The sequence below is a fragment of the Coffea arabica genome, chromosome 2c, assembly GCF_036785885.1.
Source record: "Coffea arabica cultivar ET-39 chromosome 2c, Coffea Arabica ET-39 HiFi, whole genome shotgun sequence".
NCBI classification, from domain to species: domain Eukaryota; kingdom Viridiplantae; phylum Streptophyta; class Magnoliopsida; order Gentianales; family Rubiaceae; genus Coffea; species Coffea arabica.
The window spans coordinates 15,940,782-15,960,500 of NC_092312.1; the positions used below are offsets into that span (position 1 = coordinate 15,940,782).

A 19,719-nucleotide genomic window follows, 5' to 3' on the forward strand; every position below is an offset into this window, starting at 1 on the left:
TTTAATATATTCGTAAATTTAGCAAAAAATTATGAAGTAGGATTTAGCATATATGAGTAATTGGAATGTTCTGTAACATTTTTAACTACCTTTTTCATTTAGCATATATTTTTATTTATTTGGTAACCAAATTTTCAACTACCTTTTTCATTCAATATACATCCAGTCCTATCATCGGAAAATGGTATGACATATATTTTATAAGTAACACAATCCAAATGATGATGTTTTTAAATTTTTTTTTGAATAAAGTTGAATCAAGAAAACATATTAGTTGCAAAGATGTAATCAATAATGTGAATTGTTCCTGGTATAAATGAAAAATGCATGAAATATATATATATAAAAAAAAAACCCTTTAAATAGTCATCACCGTGTAATTCTGAAAATTGACCAACTAGTAATGAGAAATTTTAAACCATTTCATGGAAAGACAGACAAAGATGACGTGTTTAAGGGAATTTATTTCGAACCAAGTATTTGTTTGTATTTGATGGAACCTACGTTTATGCATCATATAAATAAATGTAAAAGTAAGGCATTTGCAAACTTAGCTAAAAATTGTGTGTATTTCTAAAATTGATGATTTCAATCAATAAACTACCAGATGCACCCAGCAACTTTGGGACGCGGTCGGATTATCCTGCTGGCAATAAACCGTTTGGTCCAAGACTCCGAATATTACCGGGTATTAATCCATTCAAATTAGTTACTCCACTTAACACTTGACTAACAATGCCCTTAACTTTCAAATGATGCCACTGTTATTCCCGCTCATTTTACTTCTCACTATTCAAAATACTGCCCGTAAAAACTGAAAACCCCTTACCTTCAGCGCGGGCTACCGCTGCGCACTACGCAGTTTAAACTCCACCTCCCCGCACCACGTTACTGAATTCTTCAATTCTGTGATTTTTTTAATCCTCATCTCCAGCTTTTTTCTGTTCCAACAAAATACTTACTCCTACTATTACTTTTTTAATTTTCCCACAAAAATCAACTCATATACTAAAATTTAAATTCAAAAAAAATTCAGGACAGAAAACAAAAAACAAATCCTCCTATCGTTCTCACTTCCCCCTCTCTACTACTACTCAGCACTCACCTGTCACTACTCTCTCTCTCTCTCTCTACTCTGCAACTCACTTTGTCTTAAAGAAGAAGAAATGAAGACTTCACACTCTCTCTCTACAAATTCATAAAACCACACCATTCTTCTGTATATATAATTAAATTTATTTTTTGATTTCTTTTCCTCTCTATCAACTGAGCTGAAGCTTCTTCCACACTTGGCTACCTGCATTTGCTTAAAAGCGTGAAACCAAATTAAATAATGTTCTTCACTTTATGATTCACGCCATGTGACCTCTGACACATTCTTCCTCTTCTTCCTCTCCTTCTACTCTTTACTCCTCCCCTCTCTCTGTCCTAGGACACGCACTAGTATATATAGGGAAGGGCGGTGCTGGTCTCTCTCTTTATTTTTTTTTTGTTGTGAATATATCTGGTTGGTCGGTGGGCAATGGCGGCGTCTTCATCGAGAGGACGAAGCAGCTCGCCGTTTCACTACAGAAAGCAATCGAGTCCGTACTCCTCCTCATCGTCATCGTCATCTTTAATGAACGGTCGGCTTATGCCGCGCTCCTGCTCCTCCTCGGCAGCGTCATATTACGGCTCGGCAAATGGATACGCGGCCAGATCCATGACCCCTGGCCGAAGTAGGAGTGATTCGGCTTACTCGCGAGGTTATAATAGCCGTTCGCCTGTTGATTTTCCATCCGCGGATGAGCTTATGGCGGAGCCTGTGGATACATCAAGATCGGGGGATAGTATTTCAGTCACCATTCGATTTCGGCCTTTGAGGTAAAACTGCTAGATCTGATTGGATTGACATAGATCTTTAGGTGTTTGAATTGAAGACTTTTTGAGTAATTTTGAGTTAGGGTTGAGTTTTGGGACAATGTGGCAAGTTTTGTGATTTATTGAACTTGTGGTGGTAGCGAGCGGGAATATCAGAGAGGAGATGAGATTGCTTGGTATGCAGATGGCGATAAAATTGTGCGAAATGAGTACAATCCTGTGACAGCTTATGCATTCGGTAAGGTTCCAAGTATTTTAGTCAACAAATTTCTCACATTGTAAATAACAGTTTGAAAGACTACGAAACGAAGCTGCCGTTTGTTTTTGATAGTTTGCCAGTAGGATTCACGATCGATACAGCTGAAGTTGACGTTCAATTCTTTGTCCATTCTTAATTCGATAGATAGAGTATTTGGACAAAATACAAGTACGCAGGAGGTTTACGAAGTAGCAGCTCGACCTGTGGTTAAGGCTGCAATGGAAGGGATAAATGGTAAGAAAAAAAGGAATTATGTTTACTCCAAAATTATGTTTGAGTAAGAGAAAGAAATAATTCGTGAGGCTGAACTATTTTTCAGGGAACTGGATCTGAAATTCTTTGCTTCCTATAACGATGTGGCTCAAAAAATTGATAAGCTAATTGTTATATTCCTATCAGCTCCTCTATGATTTGTATTAATTTTGTAGGAACTGTATTTGCTTATGGTGTTACGAGCAGTGGAAAGACACATACTATGCATGTAAGTTATTTAAAATAGTGATACTTCTTTCTTTGGTTTTTTCATTCATTATTATGCAGATTCAAAATTCTCCTCAATTCGTTCTGAAAGCCATAGTTAGAAGAAGAGCTGTAACAATGGAATGAAGTCCATTCTGTATTCATATTTTAGTTTCCAGTGTCAGATTTGGGTTTCTCTGGTGTGTCTGCATGTTGGCATTGGAATCATACTAGAAATTTTCTTGAAGTTGTTAAATACAGATTAATCAGAGTTAAACGTGTAATTAATCTATATCTATATGGTAATTAATCCTTCTGGGGCAGTAGGATTGCAGTGTTCTTTATTCTTTCCTTGTTCTAGTCTTTCAAATATGTGAAGTAAATGTCTGTTTCTACGGAATCAATTATATTCCTGGAAGTTAATAGATCTCATAATATCTTATGTACTGGCTTTTCCTTATGTTGCTTATGATGTCTGGCAATTGAAACTTACGACTGCTACTATGTATTATGCATTTCCATATTAAGTGTCAGTTTTCATACCTTTGACATGTTGGCATGTTGGTCCTCACAGGGTGACCAAAACTCTCCTGGCATAATACCACTGGCAATAAAGGATGTTTTCAGCATTATTCAAGATGTAAGCAAGATCCTCATGTCCTTGAATTGTAACACATTATCTTTCAGTTCCCCTTGCCAGTAGAAATTTTTGTTTGGCTGTGATGTTTCATCACTTTCTGCAATTCATTCAGTATGTTATTCTTTAACCATCTTTATTGGTTGTGGATTTCTTTATTGCTCCTTTGCCTTTTGCTTTTCCATTCTTTGGTCTAATTTATGTCTTCACTATCTGGGGATGTTTGGTTCATTGGTTTAATACGTATCACTTGTTTTGAATCCAGACTCCTGGGTGTGAATTCTTACTTCGCGTGTCCTATCTTGAAATTTACAATGAGGTCAGTTACCATTTTTAATCTAATCTTACTTTACTAAGGCTGCAACTCATGAAAGGTTTTAGCATATACAATGTTCTTTTAACTCATGCCATACATGAGTAACTTGAACCGTAATCATACAATCAATTTATACTTCTCAGGTGTGTCAAAAGTTTATAGAGATGGTTGCTTCTGCTTTTCCTTCTTCAGTTTTTCTTGTATATTGACTCATGAGCATTCTTGTTGAAGCCAACTGAAATGCACTTTTCTTTACGTTTCTAATGTTAGGTGATCAACGACTTGCTGGACCCAACTGGTCAAAATTTACGTGTAAGAGAAGATGCACAGGTTTGTGTAGTTGTTGAGGCAATTTGGTTCTCAATTGACATCTTGCTTTGCAGATCTTCTATTCCTTGAAATACTCTGTACCTTAAGCTCTTTTGGATTTGTAACACTTGCACAATGTCGCAGGGAACTTATGTTGAGGGTATAAAAGAAGAGGTTGTTTTGTCACCTGGCCACGCTCTGTCGTTTATTGCTGCAGGGGAAGGTATCTAAGTGATTCTTTTCACTTCTCCTATCTTTTAATTTTGTAGATAATCATAATATCTTATAGGTATTCTCTACTTATTTTACTGATTGTCCTTTAATCGCAGAGCATCGACATGTGGGTTCAAACAATTTTAATCTATTCAGTAGCCGTAGTCACACAATATTCACTTTGGTATGTGATTTGCATTTTGTTTAAATTTCAAGTATGGTGCTTAACGGAGAAGACTGTCAACCAAATTTTCATTTGTTTTACTTTAAAATCCATTTTTAAATGACTATGGGTCATATTGCTGGATGGGTTTTATTTCTCCAGTTCTTTGCATGATTTTTGTTCATATAGCTTTTCTGTACTCCTAAGTTCCTTTTTTCCCCTTGTTTCATATTGTAATGTCTGTGTCTGCAGATGATTGAGAGTAGTGCCCACGGAGATGATTATGACGGAGTTATATTTTCTCAGCTTGTACGCCTATATTCCTCAATAATTTTAAATGAAAGCTTTTTGTCACATTTTCCATTTTGCTTATGTTTATTTCCTCTTTGATTCAGAATTTAATAGATTTAGCTGGATCTGAAAGCTCTAAGACAGAAACAACTGGAATTAGGCGAAAGGAAGGATCATACATCAATAAAAGTCTTCTAACTCTTGGAACTGTGAGTCTCAAAAAATCTCTCTCTCTCTCTCTCTATCTCTCTCTCTTCTGAATTTTTCTTCTCTGTTACATATTCAGTCTTACTTTCTACTCACTGTTCTTCTTAAGGTAATTGGAAAACTAAGTGAGGGCAAGGCATCTCATGTTCCATATCGAGATTCTAAACTCACCCGCCTACTGCAATCATCACTGAGTGGGCATGGCCATGTTTCTGTAAGTATGGTTATCTGCTGAAATTTATTTTGGTTTTTGGAATGACATGTTTGTTCAAATTCTTCGAATCTGTATATTCTGGTAAAAGAAGTATATATTTGGGTTTCTAAATTTTTCTTTGCAGCTCTTAGGAAGTAGTTAAAAAGCATATTTGTGTGAATTACTGCCTCTCACCTCTTGTTTCCTCAATTTCTGTTTGATCCTTCCTCTCCCAGCTTATATGCACTGTAACTCCTGCATCAAGTAACATGGAGGAAACTCATAATACATTGAAATTTGCAAACAGAGCCAAATGTGTAGAGATTTATGCCTCGCGTAATAAGGTTTGCTAACATTTGCCAATGTCTCAGAATTAAGCTTACAGAGTGTTGCATTAGTTCAATGTTATTTTTTCTTTTCCTTTGTCAGATTATTGATGAAAAATCGTTGATTAAGAAGTATCAAAAAGAAATATCATGTCTTAAAGAAGAACTTGATCAGCTAAGAAGGGGCATGCTTGTTGGTGTGAGTCATGAAGAGATTATTAGCTTAAGGCAACAGGTATGTCTCCCAACTCTCAACCTCTTTCAATTGGAAACTGCAAAAAAGCCACTATATTGAGGGGCCTTAACTGGACTTTGTTAATGGGCTCATCGTGTTTTGTGTGCGTGCATATACATATACATATATATACATATATATGTGTATATATATATGTATGTATGCGTGTGTGTGTGTATGTTTGGCTTCTGACTTCTTTATATTGTTAATAGTTGGAAGAAGGACAAGTTAAAATGCAATCAAGATTGGAGGAAGAGGAAGAAGCAAAGGCTGCTCTGTTGAGCAGAATTCAGAGGCTAACCAAACTAATCCTTGTTTCTTCTAAAAATACAATTCCAGGATGCTTGAGTGATGCATCCAGCCATCAGAGGGCTCAATCAGTGTGTGAAGATGAGGTAGGTTTCTTGCCATGATCATTTTGTTGGAATCAGACATCATGTGGGCTTAATCATTTGCATAGATTATTTTGACTTTTCATTGCCTTTCATTTTTTTTTTGGCTGAACAATTTCCTCAAATATGTTTTGTTATTGCCTTTTGAACCAACCTAGTTCCAGAATCATGTTATTGACTTTCTTAATCAATATTTGGTTGTCTGTTTATGTGTATAAATAGAAGCATAAGCTGTTGTGACTTTTTCCCTACCCTTTTTTGGTCCATCAGAAATTGGATGTTCTACGTGATGGTTCTTTGCTCATAGATGGAGAGAATCAGAAAGATTCCTTATCCAGCAAATGGAATGATGATATGTCGCAAGCTGGAAGTACGATTACCGAATCAACTCATGCGGGCGAAGTTATCAATGGTTCTTCCTGTAATTTGAAACTGCCCACGGTATGTTTTAGCCTTTCCTTTTCACGTGCTTCTCTTTCTTCTAAGGGTCATGGACTCTTTATTTAGTTTTACAGTCCCTTTACTGCTGCCTTGCCCAGATAAATATGATGTTGCTGCTTAATTGACTTTACATAACTAAGTAGTTTTCAGATTGGGGCTAAATTGCATCTTAATTTGTCTATAGGCAATGGTTCAGTTGTTGCCAAGTTATTAATTCATTATGGTTTTCTGAGGTATCTAACATGGTGTCTGATGTGGGCTATCAGGATGGGATGACAATGTCAGATCAGATGGACCTTCTTGTTGAGCAAGTGAAGTTGCTAGCTGGCGAGATTGCATTCAGCAGTAGTACTTTGAAACGATTGGTTGAGCAATCTGCAAATGATCCGGAAAGCTCAAAAGATCAAGTAAAATTTCATTGTCCTACCCGAAAGTTAATTTTAAAAATCACATGGTCAGTTCAATTTTCATAGGCCAGGATATGGCTAAACAATCCTACAACCCCCATTGAAAACATAAATGGACATGATGGTGAATGGCCATGCTGCAATAAGTAATTAGTTTTGCATGGAAGATATATGAAAAAAATGCAAAAATAGAATACAATTGGTGCCTAATTTAAAGCGGCAGTTGCCAGATTCTTTGTGACTTTCGTTAAACTTCGTAGAAGAATGTTTAAGTCAGCTTTGATACGGGTTTTATCTGAATCAATTGACATATTTACTAGATTAGTTTCTTCACTCTGCTTGCTTTCTGTTCCACTTATTGGAGGGCTGAAAACTGTTATAAATTTGAGACTATTTTAGAGATTAAATTCTCTGTTGGCTTAAGCAGGTTCTTAATTAAACAGGCATGATCTTGATTGCTTCAGTCTTTCACATTAAAGCAATTTTGAAAGTATAGTTTAATGCTTCAAGTTTTAAATGCCAAAACATGTTTTCACAGCTGGTAATTAACATTTTTGTTGGCTTAAAATGAGCTCAAATGAAAAAACCAAAAAAATGCCTGAAAAGGGTGCAGTTTAACAAATATTGGAATGAACTGATTTCTAAGTAATGGAAAGTAGGGCTGAAATTATATCAGCCCAATGAGTAAGACCATCCCTAAAATTGTCTGACATCCCTTTTCTTGGCTTATTCTCTCAATTTGCTCCTACATTCACATATTAGCTAGATATGATATCTTTTTCTTCTGCAATCGTTTTTGGAGTGATAAGACTTGCCATTATTTCTTATGGTACAGATTCAGAATTTAGAACACGATATCCTAGAGAAGAAAAAGCAAATGAGGATCTTAGAGCAACGCATAGTTGAGAGTGGTGAAGCGTCAATTGCTAATGCTTCTATCGTTGAAATGCAGCAGGTTATCCTTTATTTCTATCTCTGATTTTTTAGTTATTCTAGGAGCAGTTTTCTTCCTTTGCTGGTAGCAGGGTGGTTTATATTCTGTTCATATGCCTGTTGATGGTAATGTTTTGCGATGTGGACCTACTTAATATTTGTCTGAATGCTGTGTGATTCTACAGACTTTGATGAAACTGATGACCCAGTGCAGTGAAAAAGGTTTTGAGCTTGAGGTTAGTGCCATCAGCATTCTTGTTATGTCTTACCAACTTTGTAGTACTAAGAGCACAAAATTTGCTGTAGCTTTTTGAAAAGTGATAGTTGTATGCTTTTATCTTGCTTTAATGTTATAAAAACATGTTTTAGGGTTTGTTTAGTATTTTGATCTCTTGTTGCAGATAAAATCAGCAGACAATCGTATCCTGCAAGAACAATTGCAGAACAAGGTCAGACAGAGGAATACTAAAACTGTATTTTAAACATTAGACAGTTTTGCCAAGTTAGTTATTTAGTCACTGTTTACTCTCAAGGTTACCATGGCCAGCCTCTGTCTTGTCATCTTCTTTTAGTCATTTTGTTGTCCTTTCGCAATTGGCAGTGTGCAGAAAACCTGGAATTACTAGAGAAAATTAGTTTTCTGGAGCTCCAGCTAGCATCAGCCACTGGTGACAAATCATCACCTTCTGCACCCTTTCCTGAGCATTGTGCATCAGATGAATATGTTGATGAGTTGAAAAAAAAGGTTCAGGTTCAGGTGATTCATCTACCTTGTAGATTTAAAGTGTCTGCAATGTTGCATGATAAATCATGAGGTCTGCTAATTCTAGAGCCTTTAATCATCTTTTGTTTAATCCTTTTGAAATGTAAAAGTTCATATGGCATCTCTCAGTCATGGATTTGATGAACAGACAGACTAACTGTATCATTTGAGTTGTTTCAAAGAACATATTAAATAGTTTACTTATCCTATGCACCGAATTCTGTTTTTATAGGTTTTGTGATTTAACATTGGGCAACTAAAGCCGCTATTCTGCTTCTTCCATGGTCTTGTTTGCCTCTTTATGCCACAACATCCAATTCATTTTCTTCTTCTCTTAATGAATAACGTCTAACATTTCTGAATTGAAATTCCAAAAAATTGCCAAAATGCTGTAATCTGGTCAATAAAACAAAATGTCTATCAGTCATGCACATTAGGGGCATTTGAAAATGGTTGATGGCTTTCTTTCTTTGACAGGAGATTGAAAATGAGAAGTTAAAGCTTGAGCATGTCCAGTTTCTAGAGGAGAACAGTGGCTTGCGAGTGCAGAATCAGAAATTGTCTGAGGAAGCTTCCTATGCAAAGGAACTGGCTTCTGCTGCTGCCGTGGAATTGAAAAATTTAGCAGGTGAAGTGACAAAGCTTTCGCTGCAGAATGCAAAACTAGAAAAGGAATTGTTGGCTTCTAGAGAGCTAATAAACTCTAGGAGTTTGAACGTGCAATCCGGAACTGGAGGCAATCGTAAGAATAATGAGGGTCCTAGGCCTGGACGCAGGGGCCGTGTATCTAGCCGAGTAAATGAAGTTTCAGGACTGGTCCATGATGATTTTGATGTATGGAATCTTGATCACGAGGATCTGAAAATGGAGCTGCAGGCTAGGAAGCAACGAGAGGCTGCCATGGAGGCTGCCTTGGCAGAGAAAGAAGTTCTAGAAGATGAATACAGAAAAAGGGTTGAAGAAGCAAAGAAAAGGGAGGCAGCCTTGGAAAATGATTTAGCAAACATGTGGGTGCTTGTTGCCCAGTTGAAAAAAGAAGGGGGTGCTATACAAGAACCAAAGCACAATGACATTCAGAATGATAGTGGAGAACATCCAAATGATTCCAAAATAGATGTTGTTTGTGAAGATCAAATTGTAGTAGAGGTGAAACCTCCGGATCCAATAACACTGTCTGCTGACATTCACCGTGAAGAACCTCTTGTTGCGCGTCTTAAGGTAAATAAGATCCTTGTTGCATGCATGACATAGTTGTGTCTATAGATTTTGGATGTGATTTTCCCTCTTTATTTGTCTATATTCATCTACTTTTTTCTCTCTCTTCTCACTCTAGGTCGTCTCGAGTTAAAAATGAGAATGTTCTTCCTATGTTTAAGTCTGTGTGTCGTATTCCAATAGTTTAGTTTTAAACACTGTTTGGGTATCTCAAAATTGACATTGTAACAGAAACTTGATTAATTTGGGTACATTCCAAGGCCAAAAGAAAAAAAACTCGCACATGCAAGTTGGAAATATGAGATAGAATAATGGTAGGGCTTGGGGAGAATCAAGTGGATCTCATAACTTGAGGCAAGAAAAGGAAAATAGAAACTAAAATTTGGAATTCAAACAAAATCTGTTACTACCAAAATGTAAAAGTGAAGCTAATTTTTTTTGAACTCAACTAACAAGATTTGGCATGAAGTTTTTGTTGTTTTCAGATCATTCAGAAATTGAGTTTCCAAATGGTTAGAGTTTGCATGATGTTGAATTGGTTCATATCACCAAGACTGAAGTGTAAGAATGTGGTTTTGATCAAACGTTTCGGAAAGTGGCATTTTTATTTCTACGTGGTCGTAATAATATTTGTTCTCTGATTAAAAGACAGTATAACATACTACTTAACAAAGAACTGGGAAGCAAACTTTGTTAATGTTGTCATGGGTTTGCAACTTCCTTAGCTCTTCTAAAAAAGGATATGATGTCGGTCCTGTATTTCAAAAGTTGCTTTTATGTTCCCTTGTCCACGTATAAATCAGGTGTTGAGAAAGGATATATAACTTTAGAAGATGGTTTCTTTCTTTTACAGGTTTTTTATTTCGTTTACAGCCTCTAGTACTTGGAGTATCATGTTATTAGCTGCTTTCTGATAAATTATCATCAGCTTCATAAATATGCATTCTTTGTTGACCTTGTGATCTGATCATCGAAAAATTAATCAGCTGGGCAGAATACTAGTTAATGTTGGTATAGTTTAGGTTGCCTGTTTGATTGTTCGTCCTTTTCTTTGTGCCCCTAGGCTCGGATGCAAGAGATGAAGGAAAAAGAACTCAGGTACCTCGGAAATGGAGACATAAATTCTCATGTCTGTAAAATATGTTTTGAGTCCCCTACAGCAGCAATGCTTCTTCCTTGCCGTCATTTTTGTTGTAAGTTGCCTACTCTCTTAGCAATTCTCTTTCTGGGTCATCATTTTGCGTTGTTCATATTGCCTGTACTTTTTGCAGTGTGTAAATCTTGTTCCCTTGCATGCTCCGAATGCCCCATTTGTCGAACTAAGATTGCTGATAGGATTTTTGCCTTCACTTGACAATGTAATCCAACATAAGGTAAGTACTTTAAGTTCAGCAAATTATGTTCAACTTTCAACAAAATGCTTGTCTTGTGCCTTCTTGAGCTGTGGTACTAGTGCAGACCTAGTCAGTTTTGGTGCCTTTCGAAAATGAAGTGTATGAATTGTTAGACATATTTAATTTAACTTTTTATATAGACTCTTGTCAAAACTGGAAAAAGAAATTTGTTTTGGTGATACTTTCATATGGGATGCATGGTCCATAAGAGGCGTTTTTTAAAAAAAAAAAAAAAATACAATTCTGGTTACGTTCATCAGGGAAATTGTTTTTCTTATATCTTAATTCGCTTCTTTTTATTCTCTTAAGTGATTGTCGTTTTCTGCCTAATATGGTCGACTTTTTGACCTTTTCCTTGTAATTTTTTCCCCAGGGTTTGGTGTCTTTCACCAGTTTACCGTTTTAGCTTTGGCGGGTAAATTCTTTTATTAGTTAAACTGTATGTAACTCTTTTAAGTGGCATACAACTATATTTTCTTCGTATTTCTTCCTATGGGACTTTAAAAAGAAAAAGAAAAAGTTCACCAAATGAGAGAGAGAGAGAGAGATGCAATCTTATCCAGCAAGCTACTGCTTTAATTCTGAAAGCGTAGTACTATGCCGCATTTTTTCTGGGCTGTAATGTACAGAACACATTATCTACCATGAGGGGTGTCTGCCCCCGTTTGTATAAAATTCTGGTTTCTTGATTCTTGCCACTTTTACCAGTTTTAAAGTAAGCTTGTATCAAATGGATGAATTTGTGAGCCAAGGAATATAGAACATTGCGAATTTTTGAGAAATGCAATGGATCATCAAGTTGAACCTTAGCGATGAGCCAAGTATTCCTAGCATTAAACTTGTCTAGCACTCTTTACTGACAGTTGTAGCATAAGCAGGCTAGTTATATCCCGACGTTTGTCCTCGAGTGGATCATAAAGTTGAAGTTTAAGGAACAATTTGTCTTTTAACTGAATGAACTTGAAGTGGTTTTGGGAAATGATATGGATCTCATGTTTTCTTGTCCTCAAAAGTGGCCACAAACTCCATTTTAAAGAATCCTTTTGATCTAAAGTTTGAAACTAAAGATGTTTTGTACACTGGCCTATTCGGATGATGCAATGGCTTCGAGGAATTGTGTTGGGCCCCCAGCCCCCGTTACGGCGTCACTTTTATAGCTTTTTTTGGGAGTTTCAAACTATACCTATCGTTTGGATGGAGTAAGTTCCAAGCTACGCAAGTGAAATGATACGCTTGCACTTGAAAATCTACTTTTAAACTGACCTTAAATTCTTGTACAAGCTGAAGGGATATGATTCTCTTTTGTTGGGTCGGTGCAGGATGTCTCTCAAAAACCTAAGAGAAGTTGGCATTTCTTTATAGGCTTATGCAACAGCGGAGCCAAAACCATCGCTACTCGTCATTTGTTACTGGCCCCCATTTTTTGGCTCAATTTCCTTTGTTTTTTCTTTGAGTGAATGGTTAAAATAATCATTAAACTATTCAAAATGATAGAGTTGGTCACTAAAATATTTTTTGGTAAAAAAAATCACTCAATTACAAAAAATGAGCATTTTGGATCATGTAAATTAAAGGGAATTACAATTTTTCAGAGACAAAATATCCAAATAATGCCACGTCACTCTCCTCTCCATCCCTGCCGTAGCAGCACATTCTAAATTAATTGGAATTACAAATTTTCAGTGGCGGTGGGTGGTGGAAGAGGAAGAGCTTGATATTGGTATTTTTTTTATTAATTGTATTTACCTCCTATAAAATTTGGCTAAAATAGGGATTAATCCTTAAAGTTTGGTTTTTCTTTAAAGAAAAATTGTGTTTTTACCCTTTAGAACTTACAATAATAGGTCAAGTTTGCTTCTTTTTTTTTTCCCATTGATTTACTGATCAAATTGGTCAAAATAATCCTATGGGCTTGTTTCGGGGAGTTGAATGACTTTTTTAATTTAAAAAAAATTATTCATTCATGGTTTTTTAAATAATTTAACGACCATTTTCGTGATTCAATCTTTTTCTTTATTAGAATTGAGGACAGGAAGGCAGTGGATAGCAAAAAGCGGCGAGTGCACTTTCCTTGTGTACTTGCCAGCCACTAAAACGGGACTTTACAGATATGTCCATTTTGTTTGGTAAAAAAAAAAAAAGCAACGTCGTGTTTGGTATTCTTTGTGCTGGACTTCTCAGGTGTATCAACAGAAAAAAAGGCATGAACAAAGTCACAAACACGCGAGATACAGACAACTAGATTTTTATCCATCTTTGAAAAATCAAATCCACAGACATCTTGCAGAATACTCGGTTAAGAGCCAAAAGGTCCAAAAGTCAGCAGATGAAAAAGGCAATGATGTATGTACTGTATATACGGTCATAACCAGTACGTCCAGTCTGTTGACTACAAAAATTTGTTTCTTTGGTTTCTAGAAAGACGGTGGATCGATCGGCTTCCAGTTTCATGTTAAACTTTGTCACATGTTTCAATTCATCAGACTCTTCATCCCCTCAGTTTGAAACTATATTGGAGCTTGCGGTACCCAATGGCCTAAATCTTTTACATTTGAAAAATAACCCGCAGTGCATTCAAATTCTTCGTAGGCAATTGGTGACGTCGTCTGGTCATGAGTCTGCAATGAATCAGTCTGGAAATTACTGCATCAGAAAAAGGCCATAGTCCTTAAAGCCAATACAATGCTTTCGATTATGCCTCATATACGTAGTCTTGTTTGGCAAGCAAGTTTTTTGTCTAAGTTTATCTGCTACAAGTTTTTTAACAACTTTAATTTTTTTAACAACTTTAGTTTAGTTACAGTAATATCAAAAATTTCTTAAAATTTTTAAACTATATACTTCAAAATATCCAAAAATTTACATATTTCAAAAAAAAATTTCTGCAACTTCTACGATAAATTACAGTAAAATTTTAGACAAATATCTAAAAAATTCACTTGACAAACAGGGCCTTAGTTTTACTAACATTATTGATTTCTACTATTTATTAATGTATTGTTATTAACAGTCCTAATGGCTGTACTGCCATGTTTTCTGTATCAGCATCACTCCATTCCACCACCAAGAAAGGATATTATAAAAAAGAAAAAGGAAAAAGAAAAAGCAAGAGTGCTGCAAACCTTACAGAAACCATAAGGAAAAGATGAAGGTGGATCAAGAAAATCTTCAACATGCCATCCTGGTAATGTCTCCGTGAGGTACTCTGATATACTACTGGTAGCGACAGAACCTTCTTGGTTCGTCCAGTGACTCTCAATCTCAAAACTAAGATGATTTGATGTTGATTTAGAAGTCTTTGCAGTTGAGTTGGCCCTGAGATTGTGTGGATCATTAACACTCGAAGCACTCTTGCTTTCAGTTTTAGCAGTTCTTGTGCTGCCAGCAGCGTACGAGACACTTGAGGATGATGGAGTTTGGTTTGCGGATGAAGAAGCTGAGAGCCTTACTCCGGTAAGAAGAAACCTGTTATGCTTTTGGGTATGTTGGTTGGCTTTGTGTATTGGAATATCACATTCCCTGCAAAGAAGGGCTCTATCTTGCTGACAAAACAGCACTGCACGCCTTTCCTGCAATATTACAATCAAAACGATGCTATAAAAGGAATGGAACAGTACCTCTTCAGTTCACAAATAGTATAAAAATTTGTACCTGGCAAATGTCACAGATAGGGGAGTCTTTCTGGGGATGGTGTAGAAGAGAGAAACGATGATGCTTGCTAGCAAGCTTGTTTGCGTGATGAACTCGATGGTCGCATGCTTGGCATAGAGCTGCTTCATCCGCGGAACAGAAAACGGATGCCTCTTCTGTATTGCAAACGTCACACTGGATCTTCATTCTACCTATTAAGGGGTACAGTTCTGTTTCTCAGGAACGAGATTGTGTCTGTTTTCAGAGTATTGTAGTACTTATTCCTCTGTCTAAGTCTGAGTACGAAGGAGAGTGCTTTGATTATATAGTACTATTCGGAGAAGTAGTACTCAATTTGGAAGGTGTTATAAAGAGGTAGAGCTGCTTGGTGGGAGTAAATTTGGGAATGAGACGAAATATTATGGGCAGACCTCAGAGATGGGGCAGGAAAGCACAGCTAAGATCTCAGGAGTCATAAATCTATTCTTTCTGACTAAAAGAAAGCTCTGGAAAGGAGACTAGAGAAGACATCAGACGGCTTCATAGCTACCTCTGTGGATAGCGCGCTCTCTCTCTCTCTCTCTATATATATATATATCTAGTAAGTATTTCTCTACTGATAAGAATAGTTTGTCCGTGTTGTGCAGGAACAAAGACGCAGGCAACGGGTTGGCTGTAATTCAATTATCCTGATTTGCTTTCGCTCTCAGTTTTGGAGTGTCTGTCCTTTCTGCAATCTGCACCTTGAGGCATGGCCGTATGGGCTAAGACTTGGGAGGCCTTTATCTACTCATTTATTGACCCTTTCCATTTTCATATGAATTGAATAATGCAAACAGATCCTGGCAAAGTGGTAGGTCCAGAGTGGATTAAGAGCACAATTTGACTCATTGGGATTAATTGGTCCAATTAACTAATGCACATTGGCAAGTAAAATATATATACTTTTTAAGTAATCATTTCTTCCCTACGCTGCGACTTGATTTAACCGTACAACTTTAACGTAGATCTTTAGTAGCAATGACAAAGTAAATGATATACCTCTCTTATGAAAGTGTAAGAGTTAATAATAATTCAGGGAAAGAAAAAGTCAATACGTGAACGCTACCTGATATGACCATAAATGGATGATGTGGAAATTGCTTTATTCAATCCCATGCTCGGCGCTTTAAATGTTGCCACCCAATTGATGATATGAAAACATAATTCGACGGGTCAAATCGTCATACTTAACTAGAAAGGCTAAATTTGTTACATTCAATTGCGTGCAGTCACAGCCTCTTTAGGCCATGCGGCAGTTACTACCGAGGAGTTTACAGATGAGGAATCCAGGCAAAGCATTTATAAACTACGGTAATATACTCTTTCAACGATTCACATTTCCTAATTTGCTCTTTCTTCACCTTCTTTGCCATTACTTGATCTATAAGAGAGTGGGATAGATGATTATTTGAAATAGTTACTGCAATATTTTTTACGATATAATTTATATATGAGATGAAAAAGTAATTATAATTCAAATATACTGAAAAAAATGATCACTAGATTCAAGATTATAATAGGTGTAATTTGATCATTGAATTATTCTTTTATAGGAAAAAAAAAAGATGATGATCTCACCGATTCATTCATTATGACCTTATGGCACTTTTTCTTTTTCTTTTTTTTATAATAAATACTATATCATTTGTCTTCAGATCTAAATGTATGTAGAGTAAAAAATATATATATGATCAGAAAACATTTAAAGGGAAAAATCAAAAGATTTTTTTTTTCCCAAAACAACGGCAATTCAAAGCCTTTTTTTTTTAAAACAAAGTTTTAACCAACTCTTGACTCAAGTTTTGTTTTGAACAACCACTTTGATTCATACTTTAAATTGATAATGAATGAACTAATTGAACTGATGACACAAATAATCGACCAATTCTGAAGAAACTCATCTTCATAACATCACAATAGTTACTCTGGCGGGGTATTCGTGTCATATACTGAATTTCTGACTCTAATTCACATTTAAGATCGAATACATTTCTTAAACTCAGATCTATTAAATAAAAAGAATATCCAGCATTGAGGTTTCCAACCTGTTTGGAAAGATTAAAAAAAAAAAAAAATTGTAATGGCTGATCATTTAAAAGAATAGTCTACTAATGCTGGTACACTAATAATAATAATAATATATTGATCTGCTGACGCGATGGCTGACATATTTCCTATGAGTCAATTATGTCAACTACAGCGCCAAACATGCCAATAAACCACTGCTTGCTTCTACTGATTATGTCCCCTGAGAAATATAACTATGCCATGAGCATGATACGGAATCGGAAGGCATCGCGAATTCCCCGCAAAGCTGCTGTAGCTTTAGTTAGGAAAGCAACTACTTTGATGGACACTGAATATTCTTTCTCCGAAGGCAAAATAGTTGAATGGAAATTTGGCACTTCTTTTCTAGTTGGACTTGCGGCAACCAGAAGGGAAGTCAAAGATTCAGCATGACATTTGTGTCACGTTTTTCGGATTGTAATTTTTTACCAAAAAAAATTATATTATATTTTTACGTAAATATATTTTTTAATTATTTTTTTATCTCGTATATATCAAATCATTACAGTAATTTTTCAAGTTCATAACATACCATCCAAACAACATTATAATTACTGCTACCATAACCCTAAGGCACAAGTTCTTGGACCAAAACTAAACAAAATGACAAAAAGAAGGGAAAAAAACGGTAATACGTACAGGGAGACTGATAATTGGATGGTAGGTGGGAAAGGAAGCGTGAAACCGGCATTCCGAGCTACAAATTTTGTCAGAAGCTCAAATAATTGTGATGTAGTCCCACGCTTTCCTTGTTTTCTCATTATCAGAAACTCACGTAGAAGTCAATGATCGAAATGGAATACAAAACATACGACTACCCTCCTTTGCAACGTATGCTTAAAATCGAAAACTGAGGCGGAATTAAATTGAGAAACCTTCAAGTCTCTTTTGTTTTTTTTTTGTTTTTCAATTATTTCCCATATCTGACTTGTGGATTGCTGAGGATTCAACGGCACTGAGCTAACAAAATTAAATACGTGCACGTCCCGTTAGACGAGACATCAAGAAATTAGACATATGAGAACGATGATGGTGGGGTTCACCAAGCACTAGATGACAAATAACACTTTTTTTTTTTTATAAAATTTTTCTCATTGAGATATGGATGATGTCTGCGAATCTTTGATCATACACAAAAGAACTGAAGAAGCAGAGGACTCGGGGCATCTGCAACCGTCCCGGATAATTTTGATCATTTTCAATTACACGTAACTTTTTTTTGTATATTGTGTAATATTTTTTGCACATCGCGTAACTTTAGAGTAAATTTTTGTGGGATCCACATATGGCGTGAAAATCGAGTTACAACTTATAATCTCAGCCGCACAAATTTTTGAAGTCAGATCATGGTCATTAACCGTTCAGGGACGGTCATATCCCTGCCCCATTTCCGAAGAAGTATGTTGATGTGCAAGTTGTGGCAAAACTCATCCATACAGTGAAAATTGCAACTAAAAGTCCAAAACAAAAGAACAATAATAATGTAGCTTAGTATATTTTTGTTTGTATAATCCGCAGGTATTTGCACTAGTTTTATGGTCAGCAATTAATCTTATTCGAGTCGAGTCGACTCCTTATAAAGGAAAACTTTTTTAACGTTGTCTTTTTTATTTCCATGAGTTTTGAATTCGAGACCTCATGATTAAGGAATGTAAGTCCCTTCCACTTGCACCAATATCGGCCGCTGGTACCTAGCATATGACTGTGGATACACTCCCAATGCTTCTCACATGGAAGGGATATATACATGTGGATCGAAAAGTGAAGCAAGCTCATGGGCCATAGCGGTACTAGAAATTTGAAACCATGCGTAGGTTTCTCAAGCGAAGCAACAGCAACCATCGATAATGGTAATGACTATTCTAACTTGTAAAACCAAGAATAACGGCCACCTACGAAAGAAAAGAGTGATGAGAAAGTATACGGTGGATTTTAGAAACACAAAGCATGAAGTGAGAGAATGACTTAATATAAGGACTTCCGCCAATTTTAGGCAGTAGTCGACCATATAGGAACGATTCACAGACTCACTTGGATTTGTGTACGTATAGTATGGAAATCAAACGTTGGGTTGGGCATTTCATCGAGAGAGGTAGGATAAGTGTAGTTGCTGATTTTCAAGTATTGCATGGCCAATGTTGTTCCCTGTGAAAAACTAGCTGTAGCTGGAAGCAAACTTCCGTTCCATTCTGAACATAAAAAAAACAAGATAAAAATAATAATAATAAAACAATGCGCGTCTCTCTCTCTCTCTCTCTCTCTGCGTCTCTTCCATTTTTTTTTTATTTCTTGGGCCGGGACCCAATGACCCTTTAATTGGACCGAAGCTCCAAAAACGAAAATGATAAAGCAATAGGAGAATCCTGAAGATGGCGGAGGCCCGATTTAAGAAGAGTTGATATTGTTTGAAGCCAATTATGTCGGGGCAGGCTGGGACTAAGCTGTTTTGTCTGTGGCCCACAGAAATATCTGAAAGCCCTATCTCCAATGCATGAATCCATGGTCATCCTGAAGCATTTGTAGCTGTGTTAGGATGTAAATGAGTCTAATCAAATCAAACAGTTTAGTTTAGTGCTCGTTTTTGTTTGATTATTTCAATGATTTTATTGAATGTGGATATTATCGAATATAAAATGTCATTCAAATTTGGCAACAAGTTTGAGTTTTTATCAAGTTTAATTAGGCTATGTTAGGGTGTAAACGACTCTAATCGAGTCAAACAGTTTAGTATTCAAACTTCTTTTATTATTTTTAACAACTTTGAAATTTTGTTTAAGTTTAACTTATATATTTTGTCGAATTTAAATATTATCGAATATAAAAGTTATTCAAATTTAGTAATAAAGTTTTTAAATTTTTACCAACTTTAAATTGATTTGATTATTTTAACGAGTTTAAAATTTTGTTGAAATTCCAAAATGTGAGTAACTTGATTTATTTCAACCTTACCTCTGAGGATGGCTTTAT

At 36.0% G+C, this 19,719-nt stretch overlaps 2 protein-coding genes across 3 annotated transcripts; one reads left to right on the top strand and one right to left on the bottom strand.

Moving 5' to 3' along the window:
- The first annotated feature begins 1,108 nt into the window (after nucleotides 1-1,108).
- Nucleotides 1,109-11,711, top strand: LOC140035081 (kinesin-like protein KIN-7D, mitochondrial). 2 transcript variants are annotated; one of them, XM_072074593.1, is made up of 25 exons: nucleotides 1,109-1,863; nucleotides 2,001-2,098; nucleotides 2,264-2,353; nucleotides 2,548-2,600; nucleotides 3,153-3,218; nucleotides 3,481-3,534; nucleotides 3,802-3,861; nucleotides 3,985-4,063; nucleotides 4,170-4,237; nucleotides 4,469-4,525; nucleotides 4,612-4,716; nucleotides 4,824-4,928; nucleotides 5,144-5,251; nucleotides 5,337-5,468; nucleotides 5,681-5,863; nucleotides 6,131-6,301; nucleotides 6,568-6,708; nucleotides 7,544-7,663; nucleotides 7,827-7,877; nucleotides 8,043-8,090; nucleotides 8,243-8,398; nucleotides 8,882-9,622; nucleotides 10,683-10,812; nucleotides 10,891-10,992; nucleotides 11,387-11,711. In XM_072074593.1, the coding sequence occupies exons 1-24, from the start codon at nucleotides 1,523-1,525 to the stop codon at nucleotides 10,971-10,973; spliced, it is 3,240 nt and encodes a 1,079-aa protein (XP_071930694.1). In that variant the 5' UTR covers nucleotides 1,109-1,522; the 3' UTR covers nucleotides 10,974-10,992; nucleotides 11,387-11,711. The 2 variants fall into 2 exon arrangements, with proteins under 2 accessions (XP_071930694.1, XP_071930695.1); XM_072074594.1 differs by lacking the exon at nucleotides 1,109-1,863 and having other exon boundaries at nucleotides 2,192-2,353.
- A 2,323-nt stretch (nucleotides 11,712-14,034) lies between these two features.
- On the bottom strand, nucleotides 14,035-15,184 carry LOC140004266 (B-box zinc finger protein 20-like). The gene is made up of 2 exons (XM_072077234.1): nucleotides 14,665-15,184; nucleotides 14,035-14,582 (listed from the first exon to the last, which is right to left on the bottom strand). The coding sequence occupies exons 1-2, from the start codon at nucleotides 14,848-14,850 to the stop codon at nucleotides 14,061-14,063; spliced, it is 708 nt and encodes a 235-aa protein (XP_071933335.1). The 5' UTR covers nucleotides 14,851-15,184; the 3' UTR covers nucleotides 14,035-14,060.
- Nucleotides 15,185-19,719: the final 4,535 nt, after the last annotated feature.